The 25,070-nt window shown below is 50.3% G+C and overlaps 1 protein-coding gene across 1 annotated transcript; it reads right to left on the bottom strand.

The window, feature by feature from the left end:
* Nucleotides 1–180: 180 nt before the first annotated feature.
* On the bottom strand, nucleotides 181–8,948 carry ISLR (immunoglobulin superfamily containing leucine rich repeat). The gene is made up of 2 exons (XM_081925714.1): nucleotides 8,507–8,948; nucleotides 181–2,232 (listed from the first exon to the last, which is right to left on the bottom strand). The coding sequence occupies exon 2, from the start codon at nucleotides 2,213–2,215 to the stop codon at nucleotides 959–961; it is 1,257 nt and encodes a 418-aa protein (XP_081781840.1). The 5' UTR covers nucleotides 2,216–2,232; nucleotides 8,507–8,948; the 3' UTR covers nucleotides 181–958.
* Between the last annotated feature and the right edge of the window lie 16,122 nt (nucleotides 8,949–25,070).

Raw genomic sequence — 25,070 nt, 5'->3', positions numbered from 1 at the left:
TGGGACACACACAGAGAGAGCGAGAGAGAGCGCAAATGCCAGCTTCAGAACAGGGACTTTTCTGAGGGCCATAGCAGGGAAGGAAATGGTTACATCTCTCTATACCTGTGCTCTGATCCCATTAAATTTCAGTCCCACTCTGATACACATTGTACTGAAACACACACACACACACAAACGTTAAATGAAAAGATGCATTTAATGTTCTGTCTTGTTCAGCCTTTCAGTGGTGATGCAGAAGACAGATTTCTTTGAATATGTAAAGTGTGGTTAGTCATAGCTGGAATAAACTGCAATCTTGCCTTCTCTTTTTGCAAATGTTAAGCAGAATGACTGGAAATATGGTGAGCCTCTCTTTGAAAATGTTAGACTGTTGTTTGTGAACACAGCATTGACTACAATGAAGATCAGGATTTATCCCTCACCCTTTGCTGGTCACAGCAGTTAAACATACAGTTATGAGACTAAAATGGAAGAAATCAAGTCCTTCCCACAAAGACTAAATGTATACTACAAACTCAATCACTTTTCCTACTGCAATGCCATGGCTTCCTTCTAAGCTGCAAAGGATTCTGTTTTTGTGGACTCCAATCCCTACATGGGAAACTACAGTTCTCAAGGTTTCCTGGAAGGAGGAATGATTATTAGGCTGATTTAACTTTGGCAGCTCTGCTTTGCAACCAGGGGTGTAGTGCTACATAGTGGTTAGAGTGTTGGACCAGGACCTGACAGAGACCAAGTTTCAAACTCCTACTTGGCCATTAACATCACTGCCTCTCAGCCTAACCTACCTCACAGGGATGTTGTTGTTGTAGGGATAAAATGGGTCGGGGGAGAACTAACTACCTTGAGCTCCTGGGAGAAACAGGTGGGATATAAATGCAATAAATAATATCTCAGCCTCGCCTCCAATAATGCAGCACTACGTTCCTACGCATGATACCAGGCTGCACGTGTCTCAGCCATAAAGAGTGAGCAGCGAAAGCAGAAGGACGCCAGCCCAGGCCTGTGACTTCCACAAGGTCGCTCCCTTATTGCTGGTCATCGGCACCACAGGTGTAAGGTAGATCACCACGAACTTGTCTTCCGATTTGGGGGACTCCTCTTTCTCACAAGGTTCAGTCTGGGGCTTGCTGGCTTGGATGTTGTTCCGGATGATGTCCCCGGCAGGCTTCTTCGAACCGGCCAAGGCCACGTTGACCGAGGCCTCTCGAGATCCCACATCATTCAAGGCCTGGCAGGTGTAGATGCCCTCGTCAGCCTTGCTGAACTCAGGGATGGCCATCGAGCCGTTCTTGAAGACCAGGATACGCTGCTCCAAGCTCCCGGCAGCCAGCCAGTTGCCCTCTTCTCCCACGTTTGGTCCATTGATCACCACCTCCCGAGTGGAGGTCTGGATTTTCCACTGGATCTCCGGCGGCGGCCTTCCCACCGCACTGCAGTGCAACCGGAGAGTAAGTTCATCGTGCAGCACACTGTTGCCCAAGCTGGAGTGGTATGCCAACTGGATGGAAGGAAGCATGCAGTCAAGCTTCAAGGCTCTCCCAAGGATGAAGCCCTTCAGGTTGTCTGGGGCAGCACAAGTGATGGAGTCCCTCTCTGGGATGGACACTGGAGTCTCCTCCAGCCACCTCTTCAGTCCCCAGACCTTGCAGGAGCAGTTGAAGGGGTTGTGGTTGATCTGCAACTGGGACAGGAGAGGCAGGGAGCTGAAGGTCCCTCCGGCGAGGACGGAGAGTCTGTTGTCGTTCAGCCAGAGGGATCTCAGGTCCCTGAGGGTGCGGAAGGCCTCAGGGGGGACCCTCTCCAGCCGGTTGCTGCTGAGCTTCAGCTGCTGCAAGGCAGTGAGGTTGACCAGGTCTCCCCAGGGGAAGACGGCAATCCGGTTGTGGCTGAGATCAATGGCCCTCAGCTGCACCAGGGAGGCAAAGGTGCCCTGGGCAACAGCGCTGATCTCATTGTGCGACAGCCACAGGGCCTGCAGGTCAACAACATCCGCAAAGGAGTCTTCCTGCAGGGAGGAGATGTGGTTGACGGACAGGGTGAGAGTAGTTGCGTTGAAGGGCAGGCCGAGGGGAACGGCCCGGAGGTCTCTGTAGGAGCAGTCGGCGATGTGGCGGCCATATTTCTTCTTGGCTACGCAGTTGCAGATCTCGGGGCAGCTTTGAGTCTCCACCAAGAGCAGAGCAGTGAAAAAGCAGAACCATGGACCCATTGCTTCTCCCCATTCAGCTGCAGGAAAGAAAGAAAGAAAGAAAGAAAGAAAGAAAGAAAGAAAGAAAGAAAGAAAGAAAGAAAGAAAGAAAGAAAGAAAATTATTGCCTTGCAAACCACTTGTGTCCTGTTGATACCCACTGATTATCAGCCTGTGCTGATGTGTAGGCATATCTCTTTGCTGGTGGCATTGGTGTTGCTGAATGCCCTCCCTGATGAAATGTGAGAGGCCCCATCTGCATTGGCATTCCCACGGCTTTTCAATATGCCCCTGTTGACACAGGTAGGCCCTTGAATCTCTTAACCTACATCTGCTGCTATAAATGCTATGGCCTTTTTATGGGGTTATTTTATGGCATACTTTACTTACGGGTTTTAACATCTACTGGATTGTTTCAGTGTGGATTTAATTTATGTGCATTTGCATCTTATTGCTTGTGTAATTTGCAGGCATGCATGTATGAGCTGAGGGACGTAGGTGGCTCTGTGGTCTAAACCACAGAGCCTAGGGCTTGCCAATCAGAAGGTCGGCGGTTCGAATCCCCGCAACGGGGTGAGCTCCCGTTGCTCGGTCCCTGCTCCTGCCAACCTTGCAGTTCGAAAGCACGTCAAAGTGCAAGTAGATAAATAGGTACTGCTCTGGTGGGAAGGTAAACGGTGTTTCCGTGCGCTGCTCTGGTTCGCCAGAAGCGGCTTAGTCATGCTGGCCACATGACCCGGAAGGTGTCTGCGGACAAATGCCAGCTCCCTCGGCCAGTAAAAGGAGATGAGCACCGTAACCCCAGAGTTGTCCACTACTGGACTTAACAGTCAGAGGTCCCTTTATCTTTTATGTATGAGCGAGCCCCATTTCAGTATCTAACCATTGGAGCCCGGGTCCAGGCCTGGATTTGTCAAAGAACCCTGATGAACTGGAGATTGGGTACTTGATTGCAATAGTTCTGCTTCTATTTGGGGGGTTCCTCCCCCAAGAGAGTAGCATTGAGGGACTTCTGCTCAGCCCTATGCAGTCACTGCAACACAGGGCCCCCAACTCCAACCCCTGGAGCCACTCTAGCAAGAACCTTCTCCCACAGAGGGCATCCACCAGAGGGGCCAAGGCTCCTTAGGTGCCAGGCCTGGACCCAGACTGCAATAGGTCTGGGTCAGTGAGTCTCAAAGGGAGTGGTACTGTCCCCTGGGATTGCCTAGGGGGTGCCAAGAGATAAGGGGGTGGAAGGGAACCGCTGGAGGAGTAAATGACTATCAAACTTTGAAAGCTGGTCTCACTGGATCAAGTTCATCCATTTGGTTGAATTAATTAAACTAAATGGTTTTAATTGGATTTTTGAATGAATGTACAATTAACTTGTTACTGCTTTGAATTTCCATGTGTTATTATCTTCCTTAATGGGTTGTGCAAAGTGAATCGTGCTTTTTATAGAATAGGAGTAGGAGGCCCTGGGAATGAGTTACTAGAACCAGGCAGCCAGAGCAAGATAGCTTCCTTTTATCTAAAATCTCCTTCCTTGGAGGTTTTACAGCAGAGGTTGGGTGGCCATCTGCCAAGGATGCTTTAGCTGAAATTCCTGCATTGCAGGGGGTTGGACTAGATGAACCGCGGGGTCTCTTCCAACTCTACAATTCTATAGTTTCAGTCTAGTCTCCCAAAACATCCTACATATCCTTGACAAGATGTCCTTTACAGCTAATACGACAGGCTGCAGTGAAGTTCTGTGAAGACACTGTCTTCCTGAAAGATGACCACATTTCTAAAAGAGGAAGAAAAGTCTCATTGACCAAAGTCAAGGCATCACGCCACACCAGCTTTCCAGTCAATTCCTGATCTCACTTTCCCCAGGGTCAGTGAACTCATGCGCACGAGTTCATCCCAATACATGGAGCTGGAGCAGGCAGTCGGCAAGGCAGGATCTCGCCCTGAAGTTCCACCCTCCATTTTGTGGATGAGCATTGCAGCTGTGCACAGAGTATTCTTGGCCGCAGTAGGGAGGCAACCATATTCTGGAGCCCACTCCCGCTGTTGTCTTGAAATTACATTGCCAGTTCTGGAATAGGATTGTTTTCTGCCGGCTGTGGTAACTGAGAAGGCAGCAGATGCATATCTAGCAACCAAACACTCATACCGCCAAGGTCACAAAGCTAGACTACTGCAATTCCCTTTTATGGGGCTGCCCTGGTTGTCAGTTCAGAAGCTCCCGCCTGACTTAGAGCACACGGCGCCAGAGTGGCCCTGCTTCCTTTCAGGCTCAGTTCATGGCTGGCAACCTATAAAGGCCGAAATGGTGGGTCTCTAGCAGCTGACCCAAGAGGCTGGGTGCTGCTGGCGCTGGGTCTGGGTTGGATGTTTTGTTAAAGTTGATCAAAGGCTGCTATGGGGCTAGAATAAACTTTATGCAAGGCAGTAACCCAGGGGTAAGCAACCTAAGACCCGGGGGCCGAATCGCCTTCTCAATCCGGCCCATGGGCAGTCCAGGAATCAGCGTTTTTTACATGAGTAGAATGTGTCCTTTTATTTAAAATGCATCTTTGGGTTATTTGTGGGGCCTGCCTGGTGTTTTTACATGAGTAGAATGTGTGCTTTTATTTAAAATGCATCTCTGGGTTATTTGTGGGGCATAGGAATTTGTTCATTTTTTTGAACGGTCAGACCAATATTTATATATGCAACTACGGCGGCAAGGTTATTGATTACCAAAAATTGGAAAAGCAGCAGCGTCCCAACTAAAACAGACTGGTTATCTAAAACGATGGAATACTTCCATATTGCTGAACTAACCGGGAGGATAAGAGGAGAAAAGGTACAAAAAGGGAATAAGGAGTGGGCTATCTTTAAGGAATACATCAAAATTGATGTGGAAAAAGTAGAATTTCTGACAGATACTGAATGAATCCAGAAAATGATTAGAGTGAAAGGAGAGTAAAGTTAAGATAGAAGAAGAGATTAAAGAAATAATGAAATGTGTTTGAGCTAGTTGGAAAAATAAAGTAGTATAACAAGAACGGCTGGAAGTCAAGTCACTTGGTGGGTGTCCGTGAGGGGTAGGCGTGTAGGTATGTTGATATGTATAGTATAGGTAGGTATTATATAGAGTAATGTAGGTATGTTTTATATTATGAAAATAAGGTAGTGTGTTGTGTATGTGTGTTGTGTAAATGTATATGTATGTGGGACACGGGTGGCGCTGTGGGTTAAACCAGAGCCTAGGACTTGCCGATCATAAGGTCGGCAGTTTGAATCCCTGCGATGGGGTGAGCTCCCGTTGCTTGGTCCCTGCTCCTGCCAACCTACCAGTTTGAAAGCACATCAAAGTGCAAGTAGATAAATAGGTGGGAAGGTAAACGGCGTTTCCGTGCGCTGCTCTAGTTCACCAGAAGCGGCTTAGTCATGCTGGCCACATGACCTGGAAGCTGTACGCCGGCTCCCTCAGCCAATAAAGCAAGATGAGTGCCGCAACCCCAGAGTCGGCCACGACTGGACCTAATGGTCAGGGGTCCCTTTACCTTTACCTTTATATGTTTGTGTTTTATATGTTAATAAAAAATAAATTAAAAAAGGAATTTGTTCATTTCTACCCCCCAAAATATATATATAGTCCGGCCCCCCACATGGTCTGAGGGACGGTGGACCGGCCCACAGCTGGAAAAGGTTGATGACCCCTGCAGTAACCTCAACTAACGTTTTCTGCTGGTGGAACACATAGTGACTGCTAGCATGGCAGGGGTTTGGGGGCAGCAGCCTGTGTCTTGCACAAAAAGGATCCCAGCTCCAATACCCAAGACCTCCAGTTGAATGAAAGAGGTAGCAGATGAGGGGAAGCCTCTCTCGATTGACCCAAACCCAAATCTTGATTCAAGTTACAAGAAAGGCGACTCCAACTCAGTGGCGTAGCGTGGGTTGTCAGCACCCGGGGCAAGGCAAATAATTTGCACCCCCTAACACGTGGATTTGCGCCCCCTAACCCATGGATTTGCGCCCCCTAACCATAACCCCCAGATGTTGCACCCGGTGCGGCCGGCCCCCCCTGCACCCCCCACGCTACGCCACTGATGATATTAACACTTTATAATCGTTTCATGTCGGTGAAAACAGTGGCGTAGCGTGGGTTGTCAGCACCCGGGGCAAGGCAAATAATTTGCGCCCCTAACCCGTGGATTTGCGCCCCCTAACCCCCAGATGTTGCGCCCGGTGCGGCCGGCCCCCCCTGCACTCCCCACGCTACGCCACTGCTCCAACTAAATGTCAGGAAGAACTTTCTGACAGTTTAAGAGCAGTTTGACAGTGGAAGGACTCCCTCAGGTGATGGTGAACTCTCCTTCCTTGGAGGTGCATAAGAAGAGGTTGGAGGGCCATTTTAGTTGAAATTCCTGTATTGCAGGGGGTTGGACTAGATGACCATTGGGTGCCCCTTGCAACTCTGCAATTCTATGGTTGTTTGCTGCTATGAGACCCTGGACAGCTCCTTCCAGAGCAGGCAGTGCCAGGCTAAAGAGATAAACACTCTGTTGTGTAGATGAAATATCACGGCTGGCCATTTTCTACAGATCCTTAGGCAGGAAGCTGCCTTTGACTGAGTCCATCCAGCCCAGTATTGTCTACACTGACTGGCAGCATGCAGGGTCCTCTCTCAGCCCTACCTAGGCAGGTCAGTGGGTGTTATGGACTGGCTGGATTCAGAGGGCTGGTGGGAGGCACCAACTGGGGAACCCCCAAGGGAGAAAGGCTCAGAGCCTGGGGAAAGGCAGTGGGACGACAATGAGTAGGCAGAGGGAGAAGAGGGGGCAGACGGGGAGGAGGAAATGTTGGACGCTGGAGAGGTAACAGGCCTTAGTGAGCTGGGAGAGTCTGTGGCAGAGAGCAGTCCAGAATCAGATCTACCGGGAAGAGTTGCTGTGCTTACTAGGCCTGGCCCCCTGAGCTGTTTATTTCTTAACAGCCCTGAGACCCCGCAAGTACAGTGGTACCTCGGGTTACATACGCTTCAGGTTACAGACTCCGCTAACCCAGAAATAGTGCTTCAGGTTAAGAACTTTGCTTCAGGAACAGAAATCGTGCAGCGGCAGCGGGAGGCCCCATTAGCTAAAGTGGTACCTCAGGTTAAGAACGGTTTCAGGTTAAGAACAGACCTCCAGAATGAATTAAGTTCTTAACCTGAGGTATCACTGTATAGGGCGGCATATATATTCAATAAATAAATATTTCACATGGCATCAGTAAAGTTAACTTATTCAAAGCAATATTTATTTCTTTATCGAATTTATATATTATACTAACCTGCTCCTGGCATGCACACCCAGACACTTGACTGTGGGAACTGAACCCGGGACCGTCTGCATGCAAAGCAGCTGCCCTGCCCCTGTCAACTTGTCAATCACTGCTATGCACAGAGAGGGCAAACCGTTCTCTCCTCTGGCTACTCCAGAAAACGCCTGGTCAGGTCAAGTTTTTGTATTCTGGGGCCATCACCACCTTCCCTGCTAAGGCCTTTCTAGGGGGAAATAGCAACCATAGGACCATACAAACATCAAAAGAGCACATTTCCTCCTCCCTGTCTGCCCCCCCCTTCTCCCTCTGACAACTCATTGTCCTCCCACAGCCACTCCCTGGGCTCTGCTGGATCCGGCCAGTAGCCCATCTAGTCCAGCATCATGCTCTCACAGTGACCAAACCAGATGTCCTTGTGAGAAACCAGCACTTTCCCGCGACTGGCATTCAGAAGCATCACTGCCTCCTGGCCTCGTCTTCTTATGAAACCATGTGGATTGGTGCCCACACATTTTGTCTGGCCTGAGAAATTTTTCTGCCTAGAATTGTAGGGCTGAAGGGAGCCCAAGGGTTATCTAACCCACATACCCCCCTGAAACGGAAGAAGCCAGCACACACACACACTCACTGGTTCCATGTACAGAGTCCAGCTGGAGGGGTGGCTGGTTTTTATTCTGGCTCCACCAACTCTGGGGGCTGCAAACTAGCTTAGGGGGCTACAGGACAGCCAGCATGGCCCCCGCACAGCTCTGTCCTCCAGTCCCTTCCTGCTGCCCCCCTACTTTAGCACCTGAAGCAGCCTCATCTCCCTGCCTAACAGGAGGGCCGGCCCTTTCTCTCTCTCTTTGGCCTTTGCTGTATCACAGGCCCAGATGCATAGCAAACGCTTTCGGGGAGCGGAGGCAGGGAGACAAAGACTGGCTGCAGAATCAGAAAGGGTATCAGGTGGGATTGGCAAAGCTCAAACATATTCTTTCTTTTTTTAAATGCTGCTGAAAAGACAAGAGATGAAAGTTCTCTTTTCGTTACCTCTTTTTCCCCGTGACTCTTCTCCTTTCTTCACGCGAGGGTTTCAGCCAGAAAACTGTGTAAACATTGTGTCGGGTCCTGACAGACTCATGCATTCCAAAAATGTTATTAATAAAGGCGAAGTCCAGCCTCCGACGCTCAGGGAGCCAGAAAAGTGGTTTTGATTTGTCACAGGCCTCGAAAAAAGAAAAAAAAATCCCTCTCTTTTTGTTTTGTTTTTTTCATTTTTGCTTTGGTTTTGTCCTGAAACGGACCCTAATTCCTGACACATTTACTGAATTAGAAACTGCCCATCTTCTGTTTTGAGGAGGGGGTTGCACTGGATCAAGACCCCAACCCTTGCCTCTGCCAGAAACCTCACAAAAGTCCGTTGATTTAATTTCCTCCCCCTTTGATTATGTGTTTTCAAGAGACCTGGGAATACATTTTTTATGAGTACCTGCCTCTCTAAAACAACAGCCTACACTTAACAAAAATAAAGTTTGGTGGTGTTTTCCCCAAAACTTCCTTATCCCTCCCTTCTTGGCTTGGGTTCTGCCGGCTTCTTAAAGAGACAGCCAATAGCAACACACAGAGTGCAGTTAGGATGAGTAAAAGCTGGGTTTTGGGGTTTTGCAAACTGCACACCAAGAAATGTAAGGCTGGGATGGGTATGGAAATGCATGCTTCAGGCAGGTGTGCTCTTCAGGTAAGAGCCACAATTGGCTGCAGAATCCTGCCTTGAGTTTTCTGCTGCACGCTACATGCAAGGGTACTTGGTTCCATTTTACAGCCATTACCACTGAGGCTCGGTTGCAGCTCACTCTAGGAGTCTACGGCTAAACAAAAGCATGGGCCTGTAGTGGTTAGAGTGATGGGCTAGGACCTGAGAGACCAGAATTCAAATCCCCATTCAGCCAAGAAATTTACTGGGTGACCTTTGGCAGGTCACTCAAGCCACCTCACAAGGTTGTTGTTGTAAGGATAAAATGCAGGGGAAGAAATATGTGTGCCACCTTGAGTTCATTGGAAGAAAAGTTGGATATAAATGTAATCAGTCAATCATCCCAAAGGCAGGGCTGATTTCTTGCTTTAACCACTGCATTGATGAGGAGATTTCACCCCTCCCATATCCAAGAATCTCCTGATGAGTCTGCTGATTCTCCAGAGAGGAGGGGCGGTTTCTGCTCTCTACTTATTCTGCTCCAGCACCACATCAAAGAGTCAGTCAGTCAGTCAGTGTGTCAGAGAGAGAGAGACTGAGTGTTAGAGATCGTGTGTAGAGATAAGGTTGCTGCTAAGAGCAGCTGCAGACACTCAGTGTAGTGCAGCATTCATTTATGCTTAGACCTCATTAAGCTCTGTATATAGTTGTATAATAGTTGTAGATAGAATAAAAGAAGATATTCTACGGAGCTGCTCTCCGAGTCGTTTATGCTCTGCTAGACTCTGCTATACTCTGCTGTGCGACGACTGTCTTCTTGTTGGAGTGAATCCGGTGCTCACAACTCTAAGCTGTGAGTCCACAGCACTTTGACCTGTTCCTGTGCAGAAGGTGGTCTCTGGAAGTGCTACTCGCCTAGCCCAGTCGGGGCTGAAGTGGATGAGCCCAGTTAGTGGCACTGGCTCAAGGGTGATGCTGACAATTCGTATAAATATTTTCATGGAAATAAGTTCCATTGAACTCAACAGGGCTTACTTCCGAGTAGATGTTATTGGATTGCAGTGTTACACTTTCAACCAGAGGCTTCAGTCTGCAGCTTGTTCCAAATCCATGGCGGGTTTTCGTTTCACCTTCTCTCTCTCTTTTTCATTGCACAAACTCACTTAATAATTCACACATTCGCTGTCTCCTCCAGGCTGTGAAGAGCAGAGAGAAAGAGTAAAACGGTGATTGTTTTTCTCCCCAGTGAATAACTGATGAAGCAAGACCCTGTTAAAAGCACATTCCCAGACACACTTCTCCTTGGCTGCGAAGTCCTGTGGACTTCAAGTGGCTTACTCCCGGGTAAGTGGATACAGGACTGCATCCTAAGATGCACACCAGGGGCAGGCTTTGGGCCAAAGTCATTTCTCCTTGCAGCTGAAAATTTCTCCATAAGTATATAAAGAAGTCCATCCTGGTCTCCTTTGTTGTAAAATGGCTATTTTATTCTCTTCTGAAGATGCTTGCAAGGACAAGGGAGCGCTTTCAGCTATGCCAGACTAAGGCCATTTCAGGCTTTAAAACCAGCACAATCCTAGGCACACCTAAGAGTAAATACCATTTGTCACGGCCACCCAGGATGGGTCCCAGCTCACAAGAGACCTCACTCCGTTGCAGTTTATTTACAGGAAAAGTTTATTGAAGATTTCTGCTTCTCATACAGTTCAGCATTGTGGCCGTACGTCTGTCACGTTAGACCGCTGAAGTCCCCTCTGACTCCTCCCCTCTTCCACACCAACTTAATAGCCTGGCTCTAGACCACCTCTTCCTCTCCTTTCTTTTCCGCAGGGTCTTCCTGCCCCCCTGGGTTCCCTCTCTCCGTGACTCGCCTGAGGCTGAATCCTCTGCCGCCTCTTCCCCCCTCCTTCTGGCTTTGGGGCCGGGCTCCTCCCCTGAGCTCTCTCCACTTCCGTGCGCCTCTACGTTTGAACTTGGCGCGCGTACGTTGCTCCTGACCTTTCTTTCGACCGCTACACCACCCTTTGTTCTGCTCTCCACCCTTTCCGGCTGAACACCTTGCTCCAACCCCCTTTCTCTGTTCTCTCCTAATCCTGCTCCCTCCGAGAGGCTGACGACTCCACCCCCTTTACTCCGTTCCAGCTGAGACGCCTCTTGCTGCGTCTGTCTTCCACTGGGCTCCTCTCCGCTTCTCCCTTCTCCTCCCTTTTGCTTGATTAAGGTAACCCCCTTTTGAGAATCCTCTGACTCGCTGCTCAGACTCGTGGATTCCCTTAGAATTCCGTCATCTTCTTCCTCATCCTTCTGCCCCTCCTCCCACTCGCTCTCCGTCTCCTCTGTCATCTCCTCCTCTCTCCCAGAAACCCTGACATCCATCCCCCCCTCGAAGCCCCCCCTTCCCCCCTCCCGCTCGCCGGGTGCAGGTTGAGGAAAACGTGGTTCTTCCGGGGTCGGTTCAGGATACAGGTTGTCCACTTCAACGTTCTCCACTGGCAGCTCCGTATATGTGTGTTCGAACTCGGGTTCCCCACCCAAAGACATCACAGTCTCTTCCTCCATCACTGTTTCTCCTGGCGCTGCCTGCCAAGGACCTACCATCCATCTCTGACTCCATGCCTCCCTTGGCTGATCCACCCACCAACAAGGGCCTGTCTCCTCCCCCCCCAGTCTCGGATCCCTGGTCGGGCTTGTTTCGGGCGTATGGCCCTCGGGCGAGGAGAAACCCTCGAACGTGCTGTCCGACAAAGTGGGCGTGAAAAGCCAATCATCAAAATACTCCTCGGGCATGGGCTTGTGCGGAAAAAGTGCATGGAACTCCTCCTTCAACAGGGGTTCGTCCAACGCGTAACCCGGCACCCAGCTATTGGCAGAGGCCGGAGTGCCTTCCCTGGCGAGAAAATATTCAACTCCCTCCTCCCCCCATCTCGAGTCCAGTATCTCTGTGACCTCGTTAAGAGGTTCTGGTCTTGGCGATTCCCCCCTCTCAGGCGCCCTCCTACGTGGCTCTGGGGGTGCTCCTGACTCTTGAAACCTGTGTGGGGTTTTGTAGGGAGTGAGCACCGACCTATGAAAGACCGGGTGCACCCTGGAACCCTCCGGAAGGGCTAGACGAAAAGCCACCGGATTGATCTTAGCCTCAACTTGATATGGCCCTAGCTGCCTGTGTCCTAACTTCTTCTTGGCCAATGACCTGGCCGGCATCGCGTGGGCTGCTAACCACACCCAGTCCCCAACCTGGATGTCCTCTCCCGCCCTCCTGTGCTTATCGGCCTGCACCTTATACGCCTGTTTTGCCAGCTCCAAATGTCTCCGCAGCTCCTCGTGCACCTCTTGCAACTCCGCTGCAAACTGGTCGGCATCTTGAGGCCCCCCCCCTCCTGGTGCCGCAAATCTCGGGAAGGTCCTGGGATGACGGCCATTGTTCGCGAAGAAAGGCGTCACCCCGGTGGATGCGTGTTTCGTGTTGTTGTAGGCGAATTCAGCCATCGGCAGATAGTCCACCCACGCCGCAGGTCGCTGGTTGGCGTAGCACCGCAGGTACTGCTGCATGATCGCGTTGACCCTCTCCGCTTGACCGTTGGTTTGTGGATGCCTCGCCGATGTCAGGTTGATTTTGACGTGCAAGATGCCCAGAAGCTTTCGCCAGAAAGTGGAAACAAACTGGCGCCCCCTGTCGGACAAGACGGACTGCGGAAGTCCATGCACTCTGAAGACGTGATCGATGAAGAGCTTTGCGGTCTGTTCTGCCGTCGCCACCTTGGCACAAGGGATGAAGTGCGCCATCTTGGTGAACAAGTCCACCACCACTAACACCGCCGTCTTACCTCTGGAGCTGGGCAGGTCTGTAACAAAGTCCAACGCTACCCTCTCCCACGGTTGCTGCGGTGTCTCCAGCGGTTCTAGCAATCCCGCCTGCTTCTGGTGCACTGGTTTGGACCTCTGGCAGATATCACACCTGGCGACGTAGTCCGCCACCTCTCCTCTCATCTGGGGCCACCAAAAGTCTCTAGCCACCAACTCCATCGTCTTCTCTTTGCCGAAATGGCCTGCACTAGGGGCGTCATGCAATTGTTGCAGAACCTTGGCTCGAAGCTCGTCGGTGGGCACGTAAAGGGCACCCTTACGAGTCAAAAGTCCATCTTGCAATTGAAACTCATCGTTGTCTCGCGACCCTCCGCGTAGTTCCTCCATCTTAGACTGTGCAAACTGATCCCTTTGCAACGCGCGTCGCACCGCGTCCAGGTCGACTGCGATGGTAGCGCACGTCCACGCCTGTGGTGCGAAAATGTGCTTTGCTGCGATTGGAGCTGCTTCCTCCAAGTATTGCGGCTTTCGGGATAGCGCGTCTGCAATAACATTGGAGTCTCCTGGGATGTATTCTATTTTGAAGTCGAAGTCCGCGAAGAACTCCGCCCAGCGCATGTGTCGCTGGGTCTGCAACTTAGCCGTCCGCCAATACTCTAAGTTCTTGTGATCCGTGCGGACCTGCACCGTGTGCTTGGCTCCTATCAAGAAGTGTCGCCACGCTTTGAAAGCTGCATGAATGGCCAACAACTCCCTGTCCCATATGGTATAATTGCGCTCCGTCTTGCTGAGCTTCCGGGAGTAGAACGCACCCGGTCTCCAGTTGCCTTGTGAATCCTCTTGCAAAAGAACGGCCCCAACCGCTCTGTCTGACGCATCGGTCTCTACCCGCATGGGTCTGCCGGGATTCACGTGGAGCAGCTGCTCTTCGGAGGCGAAAAGACCCTTAAGCGTCCGGAAGGACCGCTCCGCTTGTTCGGTCCAGACGAACTTCTTCTTCTTGGAACTGAGGGTGTCAGTGATAGCCGCCGTCGCGTTCGCAAAGCCTTTAATAAACTTGCGGTAAAAATTGGCAAAGCCGATGAACCTCTGGACCTCTTTCCGATTTCGAGGGCTTTTCCAGTCCAACAGCGCTTGAACCTTAGCCCTGTCCATGGCCAGTCCCTCGTCGGACAACTTGTAGCCAAGGAAATCAACCTCTCTGACATCAAACTGGCATTTTTCCAACTTGGCGTACAGCCTGTGTTCCTTCAGCCTCTGCAGGACCTCCCTCACGTCCTTATCGTGATCCTCCGGCGATTCCGAGAAAATCAGGATATCGTCGAGAAAGCAGACACACTTTTTGTAGAGGAGACCTGCTAGCACGTGGTGCATAAATGCTTGAAAAACGTGGCTGCCATTTTGGAGGCCGAAAGGCATGACTCTGTATTCGTATGTGCCCAGAGGGGTGAACATGGCGGTCTTCCACTCATCTCCTTTCCGGATGCGGATGAGATTGTAAGCTCCACGTAGGTCCAGCTTGGTGAAAATCTTGCCCTTCCTGACGGTCGCTAAAAGGTCGTCAATCTTGGGCATGGGGAAAGCTTTGGGCTTAGTCAAGCTGTTTATGAACCTGTAATCCACTATAAGCCTTTTTTGGGGCGTGTCTTTCTTCTTCACAAAGAAAACAGGGCTGCCTCCCGCTGCTTTAGATTCCTGGATGAAACCGCGCTTGAGGTTATGGTCTATGAACTCCCGAAGCTCTTGCATTTCGTCCTCCGACATGGAGTACAGCTTGGCAGCAGGCAGTTGCGCCCCTGGCACTAAATCAATCGCGCAGTCGTAAGGTCTGTGAGGCGGCAACTTGTCAGCTTCCTTCTCACAGAAAACCTCCAAGAAGTCCTGGTACTTGTGAGGCACTGTTTGCACCATACCCAGATGCAACTGCTGCTCGGCTTCTCCTCCCTGATCGGTCTGAAAGCAATGCTGAGCACAATACGATGAACAAAAGGTGATCTGCCGCTGATACCACGCAACCGCGGGACTGTGCCTCTCCAGCCAACTCATGCCTAACACGATGGGCGTGTCCGATAAGTGGGTGACATTGAAACTAATAAGTTCTCGATGGTTGCCAATCTGCATCAGCATGGGAGGGGTTTGCTGCACCACTTGCCCTCCCAGCAACTTCCTGCCGTCTACCGTGACCACGTTCAGAGGCGTCGTTGCAGGCAGGAGCGCCATGTTGTGCTGCTTAACGAACTGCAGTCCCACGAAGTCGGCGTTGCTTCCCGAATCGATCGTTATTGGAACCTCGAGGAGTCTCCCATCAGGCAGCTGGAGTGTTGCTGTGAGCAGAACTGCCGGTTTGGGAGGCAAAGGGTCCACGCTCTGCGGCGATGCTGGGGGCTTGTCTACAGATCCGCCTGGCTGAGCCCCAGGAGCTCTGCTTCCAGCCAGGCACTGTCGTTTCCCTGAAGTCGCTCCCCTGGTTGCACCTCTGCTGTCACAGTTGCCAGTGCCGCAGTGTGCTTCTGGAGCCTCTGGGGGCACTCTTTCGCCATATGGTGCGCACTGTCACAGATGTAACACTTCCTGGTTCCTCTAGGAGGCTTCGCTTTGGCTGCACCAGGGACAGGGCTCTGGGATGGCTTCTGAGCCCTAGCACCACCAATCTCCATTGGCTCCTCGCTGTCCTTCCCCATTGGCGAGGGGTGCGCACGGCTGAAATCCCTGTGCACAAAAGGGAGAGTCCTCGCTTGCGCACGCGCTTGGGGCCCGTCCTCCTCGTGCCACGGACGTCCCTCATGTCGAATTCCAATAGCTAAAGCCCGTTGCACCACGTCTTCTAGGGTCTGGGGTCTGTCCCCCCTAGCGATCTCATCCTTGATGGGGGGGCTCAATCCCTCCCAAAAAAGATCTCTGACCGGTTTACTGTCCTTTGGCCAATCTAAGGCGGTGAGCAATGCAAAAAATTTAGAGTGGTATTGGCGCACAGTCGCTTTCCCCTGCCTCAGCCCGTGCATTTGACGGCGCGCAATGTCCACATCCACAGAGGATTGAAAACAAGAATCCATCGCTTTGATGAACGCAGTTGAATTGCGACGGGCCGGTCCATCTTCGCGCCACAGATTGCGTAGCCAAGCCCTGGCCTCCCCATGCAGGTGCGAAACAATGAACCCCACTTTCTCCTCCTCATCTTTAAAATCGTGACGGAGTAAATGCAGTGCATACACGACGTCCGCTCTGAAATTGGGATAGTCTTGCAAGTTGCCATTAAAATGCGGAACCAGGGCACCCCCCCGCCGTCCAAGCGCAATGCCCTCCGCTCTGGATCCTGGGGCCCCCGCCCTGTCCGCGTGTTCCCACCTTGCCTGCAAATCCTGGCACGTCTTCTCCAAGTCGTCATTCTTCTTCTGCGAAGCAATGACTGCCGATGTGAGAGCGGTAACCTGATCCCGCAGTGCAACCAGCTGCTCCTCAGCGCTCATGGCTGCTCCCGTTCGTGAGCTTCGCAAAAAAAAATTTTTTGCTTTCAGAGAGGGGACTTACTGTCACGGCTACCCAGGATGGGTCCCAGCTCACAAGAGACCTCACTCCGTTGCAGTTTATTTACAGGAAAAGTTTATTGAAGATTTCTGCTTCTCATACAGTTCAGCATTGTGGCCGTACGTCTGTCACGTTAGACCGCTGAAGTCCCCTCTGACTCCTCCCCTCTTCCACACCAACTTAATAGCCTGGCTCTAGACCACCTCTTCCTCTCCTTTCTTTTCCGCAGGGTCTTCCTGCCCCCCTGGGTTCCCTCTCTCCGTGACTCGCCTGAGGCTGAATCCTCTGCCGCCTCTTCCCCCCTCCTTCTGGCTTTGGGGCCGGGCTCCTCCCCTGAGCTCTCTCCACTTCCGTGCGCCTCTACGTTTGAACTTGGCGCGCGTACGTTGCTCCTGACCTTTCTTTCGACCGCTACACCACCCTTTGTTCTGCTCTCCACCCTTTCCGGCTGAACACCTTGCTCCAACCCCCTTTCTCTGTTCTCTCCTAATCCTGCTCCCTCCGAGAGGCTGACGACTCCACCCCCTTTACTCCGTTCCAGCTGAGACGCCTCTTGCTGCGTCTGTCTTCCACTGGGCTCCTCTCCGCTTCTCCCTTCTCCTCCCTTTTGCTTGATTAAGGTAACCCCCTTTTGAGAATCCTCTGACTCGCTGCTCAGACTCGTGGATTCCCTTAGAATTCCGTCATCTTCTTCCTCATCCTTCTGCCCCTCCTCCCACTCGCTCTCCGTCTCCTCTGTCATCTCCTCCTCTCTCCCAGAAACCCTGACACCATTGAACATAGTGGTACTTATTTCTGAGTAAAATGTATGGCAGCCATGGCACACTGCCCAAGCTACACCCCTTGCCAGCCCTGCTCTGCACCTTCCCACTATTCCCACTATTTTCCGGATGGAATGTGCCTTCGAATTGCATCCATGCCTCTTGCCCTCCTGGAAGGAGGATGGTTTGATGGCATGTATAAAAACCTCTGGCATTCATGTAGGGGAATGCAGCCTCCCATCGAAGGGTAAGCGTTGTGGGATGTGAAACACAAGAGCAGTCAACATTCCTAGAGTGAACATGTTTACACATGGGGAGAAATGTTTGTCCAGCCACCAGGTAAACTTCCTGTTTCCTTCTGGGCTGGGATAGACTTCCTCTGCATGTGACTAGAGATGGGTGTGGCCTCACCTGTGCAGGTAACGACAAAAGCACAGGGCAGGGCAGCCATATCTTTCTCTTTCATTACATGCATCGAAGAAGCAAAGCCAGAGATGCTTCCAGCCAAGAGAGGACAAAGGGACTGTCTTCTTATGAGATAGTTTCTAGGTATATGTTACTTTTCTAAGCTAAGTCTGCCTTCTGGGATCCTATTGTGAACCGAATGATGTGTGAGTAAACCTTTTTTATACTTTTATGGAAGACTGTGTCGTGTCTTATCTTTTATGAGGGAATAAGGGGGAAATACCAGGACAGTTATTATGGAGGCTTTAGCGAGCCTGAGCAAACGCATCCGCTGAGTTTAAAGAGGGGAATGTTACTCTGCTAAATTGTGAACTTGTTAACACAAGTTGGAAATGCTATAATCAGACAATATATCCTCTCCTGCGTCCCTGAACATTCCCACAAGGCTCACAAACACAGCACCACGCACTGCAGCCTTTGGCCCCGCCCACTACTGGCACACCGGCCCATCCAAAGGGAGATGCAGGCCTTGGGGCGGGAAAGGTCCCCCAACCCCCAGTAAGGCAAAACTAGCAACTTATATGGTTCTTGCCATATTGTCTTCACAACAACCTTGTGAGGTAGGTTAGGCAGTGAGATCAGTAACTCAGACCCATGGCTGAATGGTGATTTGAATGTGGACCTCCCCACTCCTAAGGGGCACCCACACCCTGCCTTTAAAGTGCATGGCTTCCCCTCAAAAATTCCTGGGAACTGTCCTTTGTTAAGGGTGCTAGGAATTGTAGCTACGTGAGGGTAAAATACAGTTCCCAAGATTCTTCTGAGGGGGTGCTTGGAATGTGCTTTAAACATACGGCATGTGTACTGGAGATGGTCAGAGGATGGGTGGCAGCTAACAGATTGAGGTTGAATTCTGACAAGACAGAAATACTGTTTTGGGGGGACAGGGAGCGGGCAGGTGTGGGGGACTCCCTGGTCCTGAATGGGGTAACTGTGCCCCTGAAGAACCAGCTGCACAGCGTGGCAGTCATTTTGGACTCACAGCTGTCCATGGAGGCGCAGGTCAATTCTGTGTCCAGGGCAGCTGTTTATCAGCTCCATCTGGTATGCAGGATGAGACCCTACCTGCCCGTGAAGTGCCTCGCCAGAGTGGTGCATGCTCTGGTTATTTCCCACTTGGACTACTGCAATACGCTCTACGTCGGGCTACCTTTGAAAGTGACCCAGAAACTACAACTAATCCAGAATTTGGCAGATGCTGTAAGATGCCTTTCAAATCCCTCCTAAAAGAATAAAGACACCACAGTCTTATTCATAAGCAATAAAAAGAAAGTTTACTCATGATCAGGCAGAGCACAGTGTGATTCCTGAAGGCAGGCTTTAGGCTTAAAGTTACAAACATGTACAGACAGGTTTACCCCATAAGGGAGATGTCCTGGGGGACTGCTTGGCTGACAGCCAGCAGTTCATTCCAGGAAGTTCGCAGGACGAAAGGAAGATGGAAAAAGAGAGAGAGTGGCAGCATGCCTTGGCCTTTTACCAGGCCTGGAAAGGTCACGCCCACAAGCAGGAAGGATGCTCCAGGCCAGGAGGAACAGGAAGTTTCGACTGGCTGGACCAAACATTCCCTTGCATGTCCACTCTAGCAAAACAAGGAATGTTGTATTTGACTGCTCCCAGTGAAATTTGACATTCCAGACTGAAAGACCTATATTGGCTCCCAGTAAGTTTCCAAGCACAATTCAAAGTGTTGGTGCTGACCTTTAAAGCCCTAAATTGCCTTGGTCCGGTATACCTGAAGGAGCGTCTCCACTCCATCATTCTCCCTGGACACTGAGGTCCAGCACCAAGGGCCTTCTGGTGGTTCCCTCCCTGTGAGAAGTAAGGTTACAGGGAACCAGACAGAGGACCTTCTCGGTAGTGGCGCCTGTGGAATGCCCTCCCATCAGATGTTAAGGAAATAAACAATTACAGTGGTACCTCAGGTTACATACACTTCAGGTTACAGACAATTCAGGTTACAGACTCCACTAAAACCAGAAATAGTACCTCGGGTTAACAACCATTAACCCAGCACTTCATTGGGAAGCTAGGCTGGATTATATTTTAACCCTTGCAGGGTCTAGGGGTTAAAAGGTCTGGCACCCACAAACTCATAGCAATATTTTGAAAATAATTTTATAGAATGCCACATATCTCATGCTCTCGGATGGAACGTGTTATGTACTGAGTTGAATAGGATCCAAACTGCAGCAGTCTGATTGGTCCTAGAACAATAGGATTCAGAATGCAGCAGTCTGATTGGTCCTAGAACAATGCAGCAGTATGATTGGTTAGCAGGAACCACCCAATCATGCTCCAGATAGCAGTGAATCCACAACCTGATTGGCTTACAGTAGAATTCCAGAATTAGCCAATCATGTGCAGCCTATTGTGTAAATAATGTATATAAAGCAGATACTTTGAGGGGACATTTATTCATTCCTCCTCACCACTATGAGCTGAATAAAGAGCATGAAATCACTTTGCGACTCTGAGTATATTTCAGAACGTGAGCCCTGACAGAGCAAATGCCCCTGGAACTTCTCACCACTTGAGGAAGCAAGGGGCATATGGCAATGTTTTGAACAAAGCACTCATTTAATTCACCGTTAACAGGAACCTTTCCATGCAGATGTCCGAAATAGATGGTTGGCTTTTTCTTGCTCCCTCTGCCCAAGAGCTCTTGATTCAACTCCCAGGCCTGTCTGAGGGGGCCACAGACAGCTTGGGGGGGGGGGACATGATTGGCTGACCTCAATTATCTGAGCATGGCAGGGGGAGAACAGAGAACTGTGGGGAGAGAGAAGGGAGAAGAGAAACCTTTGTAGGAACTGGTCAAAATAGCAGCAGTGGTTTCTGTGTCTGCCTTTGCCCTGGACAACGTTCTTGGTTCTTTCCTTACCTGCCTAGAGTCCTAATCAACACCTGTCCTAAAGATACCACAGTCTCCGCTGTGCCTCATTTCCAGATGGAAACACAGGCCCTGGGTGAGCGCTTGTAACCCCTAGAATCTCACCCTGCTCAGAAATTGGGTTGGTGTGCAACTGCATGCGAGTGGAGCAGAAGGGAAGGAAAACAAGGCAGATGAGAGAGAGCCGATTCCAAAGCTTACTGTATCCCATTGGGAGCTAGGTCACATTTAAAGGTAAAGGTAAAGGACCCCTGACCGTTATGTCCAGTCGCGGACAACTCTGGTGTTGCGGCGCTCGTCTCGCTTTACTGGCCGAGGGAGCCGGCATACAGCTTCCGGGTCATGTGGCCAGAATGACTAAGCTGCTTCTGGCGAACCAGAGCAGCACACGGAAACACCATTTACCTTCCCGCCGGAGTGGTACCTATTTATCTACTTGCACTCTGATGTGCTTTCGAACTGCTAGGTTAGCAGGAGTAGGGACCGAGCAACAGGAGCTCACCCCGTTGTGGGGATTCAAACCACCAGCCTTCTGATCGGCAAGCCCTAGGCTCTGTGGTTTAACCCACAGCGCCACCCGCATCCCTAGGTCACATTTGTTGTTGTTGTTGTTTAGTTGTTTAGTCGTGTCTGACTCTTCCTGACCCCATGGACCAGAGCACACCAGGCACTCCTGTCTTCCACTGCCTCCCACAGTTGGAGGACACATGAATTTCCCCCCTCCTTGTTTCATCCACACAACAACCCTGTGTGGTAGGTTAGACTGAGAGAAAGAGAGAGTAACTGGCCCAAGGGCCACCCAGTGAGTTTCATGGCTGAGTGCAGATTTGAACCCTGGTCTCTCCCAGTCCCAGGTGCTAGTCTGACACTCCAGCTACTACACATCACTGTTTCTTCTGCAAACCTTGAAATGTGCCAGAGTCTGATAGTACCTCCTTGTTTTGCATGAGTGTTCATGCCTTGGATACAGGTTTGAGATTGCTACTGGCACATATGGCAGAACCCACAACAAATGATGTTGGAAACGCTTCAGATCCACAGGATGTGGTCTGCTATATATTGTCAACACTCTCTTGAGACAAAAATTCACTCTATTTGCCTATTTCCATTCTGCTCCCAGGCTCAGAAGAAATGGCGCTGCAGAATCCAACTCCAATAACTCATCATAACTAGATTCCCGGTAGAAATATTAGGGGGCGCAGGAAAAGAAATCTATTACTCTCTTAATTAAATGGATGTGGAGAGGGCTGCATTTCCTCTCGTCTTTGTATGTCTTAAAGCATAAAACTCAATTAAAATGTACTCACAAGAGGCCATTTATCCATAATGAGAATTCTACATTTCTAATGCGCATTAAAATGTTGATATTGTTATCAGCTAAGGAGATAGAAAAGAGAAAGCACCATCTCATTTCTGATCTTGATTCCATAGGGGTGTAAATCAGAATAAGCCTCAATAGTTTTACAAAATTGGCACCAGTGCAACTTTGCCTCAGAGCCTGACAAGTATCTATCATCTGCATGTCTGGAAAGATTTTTGCATTTTGCATTTTTCCACTCTTCTTTGTTATTTCATATTCCTTCTTTTCCATACAAGCTAGACAATGACTTCATGCACGCTGACAAAAGCTGAGCTTTTGTAGCATAGAAGGGGCGGGGGCGGGGGGGAATCCTGAGAGGGATTGAAGGGAAAGTCAATGGTTCCAAAAAATTCATGCATTTTCCATAGTCCAGCAGACGTCCTTTGGCAAAGGATGTTGCATTTTTGAAATCCTTGAGCTTCAAGATGTTATTATTTATTGCATTGTATTTACACCCCACCTTTTCATCCAATGAGCTTGAGGCGGCTTGAGGGTCTCCCCCTCCTCATTTATTTCCCGCAACAACCCTGTAAGGTAGGTAGGCACTCAATGACTGCCCCAGTGATACCCTACTTTGGGGGGGGGGAGGAGGAAAGAATCACAGGCCATGGGGCTGCATTATCTGGATGGCGGTGGGAAGTAAGGCGGTGATGGTGCTGTGGTTGCAGTCTTGGACTAGGACCTGGGAGACCAGGGTTCAGATCCCTGCTCAGCCATGAAACTCATCTGGAGATCTTTCTTTTAGGAATTACAGGGAACGAAATTAGAAGAAAAGACTGTAAACTTTTTCAATACGCAGCCACAGCAGCAAGAATTCTACTGGCCCAGAAATGGAAACAAGAGGAGATACCGACAATAGAAGATTGGAGACTGAAGCTGACTGACTATGCAGAATTGGACAGATTAACCGGAAAAATTAGATATCTTCAAGACCATCGAGGACTGGGGGAAATTTGTTGAATATCTGAAAAGAATATGTGATGTGCAAACAACACTGGTGGGATTTCAAGAAGCACTGTGAACACAGAGATATATTGTTAAAAACAAATAGGAGTGGGAGGGAAGTTTAATGGCAATATAAACAGAGAAATGCGTAAACTGAGAAGAAATTATGGGTGATTGTCAGAGAAGCCGAAGGAAGTCTAAAAAGTATCAAATTTGTGAAAATTTGGCATAATTGTATTTTTGTGTTGGAAAATAATAAAAATTATTCCAAAAAAAAGAAACTCATCTGGAGTGACCTTGACCCAGAAAGCCATTGTATGAGTACAAGCAAAATGTGAAATACTAAGGCAGAGGGGGAATTTATCTCCCCACCCGCTGCAACCCCCCCCCCCCTCACTAACACTGCTTCAGCCTGGCTGGAATGAGTCTCTGAACTCTGATAACGTCTCTTGCTTGTCTCAGTGCAGGACCTGTGCAGACATTAGGACTTTAACTCCAAACCAGCATTTCCCCCTCCCCCTCCTTGAACCCTGCCCAACATCCAGAGCCCCTTGTTTTGCATGTAGAAGGCCTGGGGCCACCCCACCCCAGATGATGTTGGGCTTCATCTCCCATCAGCCCCAGCAAGCAGGGCCAGTGGTCACATCTGCACCATCCACAGAAAGCTCTCTTCTCACCCTTTAAGAGCCATGGCTTGACCCAAAGACTCCTGGGAGCTGCAGTTTGTGAAGGCTGCTGGGAATTGTAGGTCCTAAACCCAGTGGCATAGCGTGGAGGGTGCAGGGGGTGCTGGCCGCCCCGGGCGCAACATCTGGGGGTTAGGGTTAGGGGGCGCAAATCCACGGGTTAGGGGGTGCAAATCCGTGGGTTAGGGGGCGCAAATCCACAAGTTAGGGGGCGCAAATCCACGGGTTAGGGGGTGCAAATTATTTGCCTTGCCCCGGGTGCTGACAACCCACGCTACGCCACTGCCTAAACCCCCCAGCCTTCATTCCCTGGCAGGAGGGGTTGTGTCTAAGAAGGTTTGTGGTGGTCGGTCTGACACATACACAAACTATCTAAAAGCAAGCAAATCTGACTGGGGAAGGGCAATTGTCCAGGGGGAGAAGGTCTCTGGTGCAGGACACACGGAGGTCTCCAGGTAGGGCTGGGAATATTCGTGGTCTGAAACCCTGGAGACAATACTGAGTTAAATGGACCACTTGGTCTAACGGAGTCTAAGGCATAGCTGTCAACTTTTCCCTTTTCTTGCGAGGGATCCTATTCAGAATAAGGGAATTTCCCTTTAAAAAAGGGAAATGTTGACAGCTATGGTCTAAGGCAGCACCCAAAATTCCTATCCAGCCTGATGGACAAAGAACTCTGGTGGACGCAAAAGTTTGCTTGCTATTTTGTGACATCTGGGCTGTTCTTCATAAAGGGGCTTTGAATTTTGTTTGGGGGAGTAAGTGGCGTTTAACCCGCGTGCTAATGTAGCTCTATTTTCTCGGTACACTTGATGGACTCTCCCCCCCCCCCCCGTGAACGGCAGATTTATTCGCCAGGCCAACAGTGCCCAGGAGATGACATCATTACCCCTGACGTGGAAGACGCGGCTGCCCCAACCCATGCACGGCCTTTTCCGGCTCCTCCTCCACCAGCGCCCCGAGGGAGAAGCGCCACGTGCCAAGACCAAAAGCTGGAGGGGGGGCGCGCGTCAGTTTCTGCCCCTAAAGCACACATGCCAAAACCCTGGCATTGTGGCTACAAACCATCATTGCTGGAGCCAGTAAATGCTTTTAAATGAAGGTTGCTGAAAGCCACAGGAGGGAGAGTTTCTCTTGTGCTCAAGCTCTGCTTATCTGGTTGGCATCTGTGAGAACAGCATGCTGCACTAGGTTGGCCATTGGGCTCATCCAGCCGGCTCCTCTTAGGTTTTGATGGAGCCTCCAGGTCCAGGGGCAGTCTATCGAGATTCCTATGTTCTTAGGGGTATTTGCCCACGGTGAGAAGAGGGTGAAAGACCAGGTGGGCCATTGGCCTCATCCAACAGTCTCTTCTTACCTTCTTATCGGAGAGATGTGGTTGCACAGCTCAAGACTGGCTATGGCCAAAAGATGCTTTAAGCCAGGCTTCCTCAACCTCGGCCCTCCAGATGTTTTTGGCCCACAACTCCCATGATTCATAGC

This window comes from Podarcis melisellensis (assembly GCF_964234715.1).
Source record: "Podarcis melisellensis genome assembly, chromosome: 9".
Taxonomy (NCBI): domain Eukaryota; kingdom Metazoa; phylum Chordata; class Lepidosauria; order Squamata; family Lacertidae; genus Podarcis; species Podarcis melisellensis.
The sequence above is the reverse complement of the archived record's forward strand: the minus strand, read 5'-3'. Positions and strand labels throughout refer to the sequence as shown.

Coding starts and splice junctions, on each gene's coding strand:
- ISLR (XM_081925714.1), bottom strand. CDS start 2,215: ATGGGTCCATGGTTCTGCTTTTTCACTGCTCTGCTCTTGGTGGAGACT.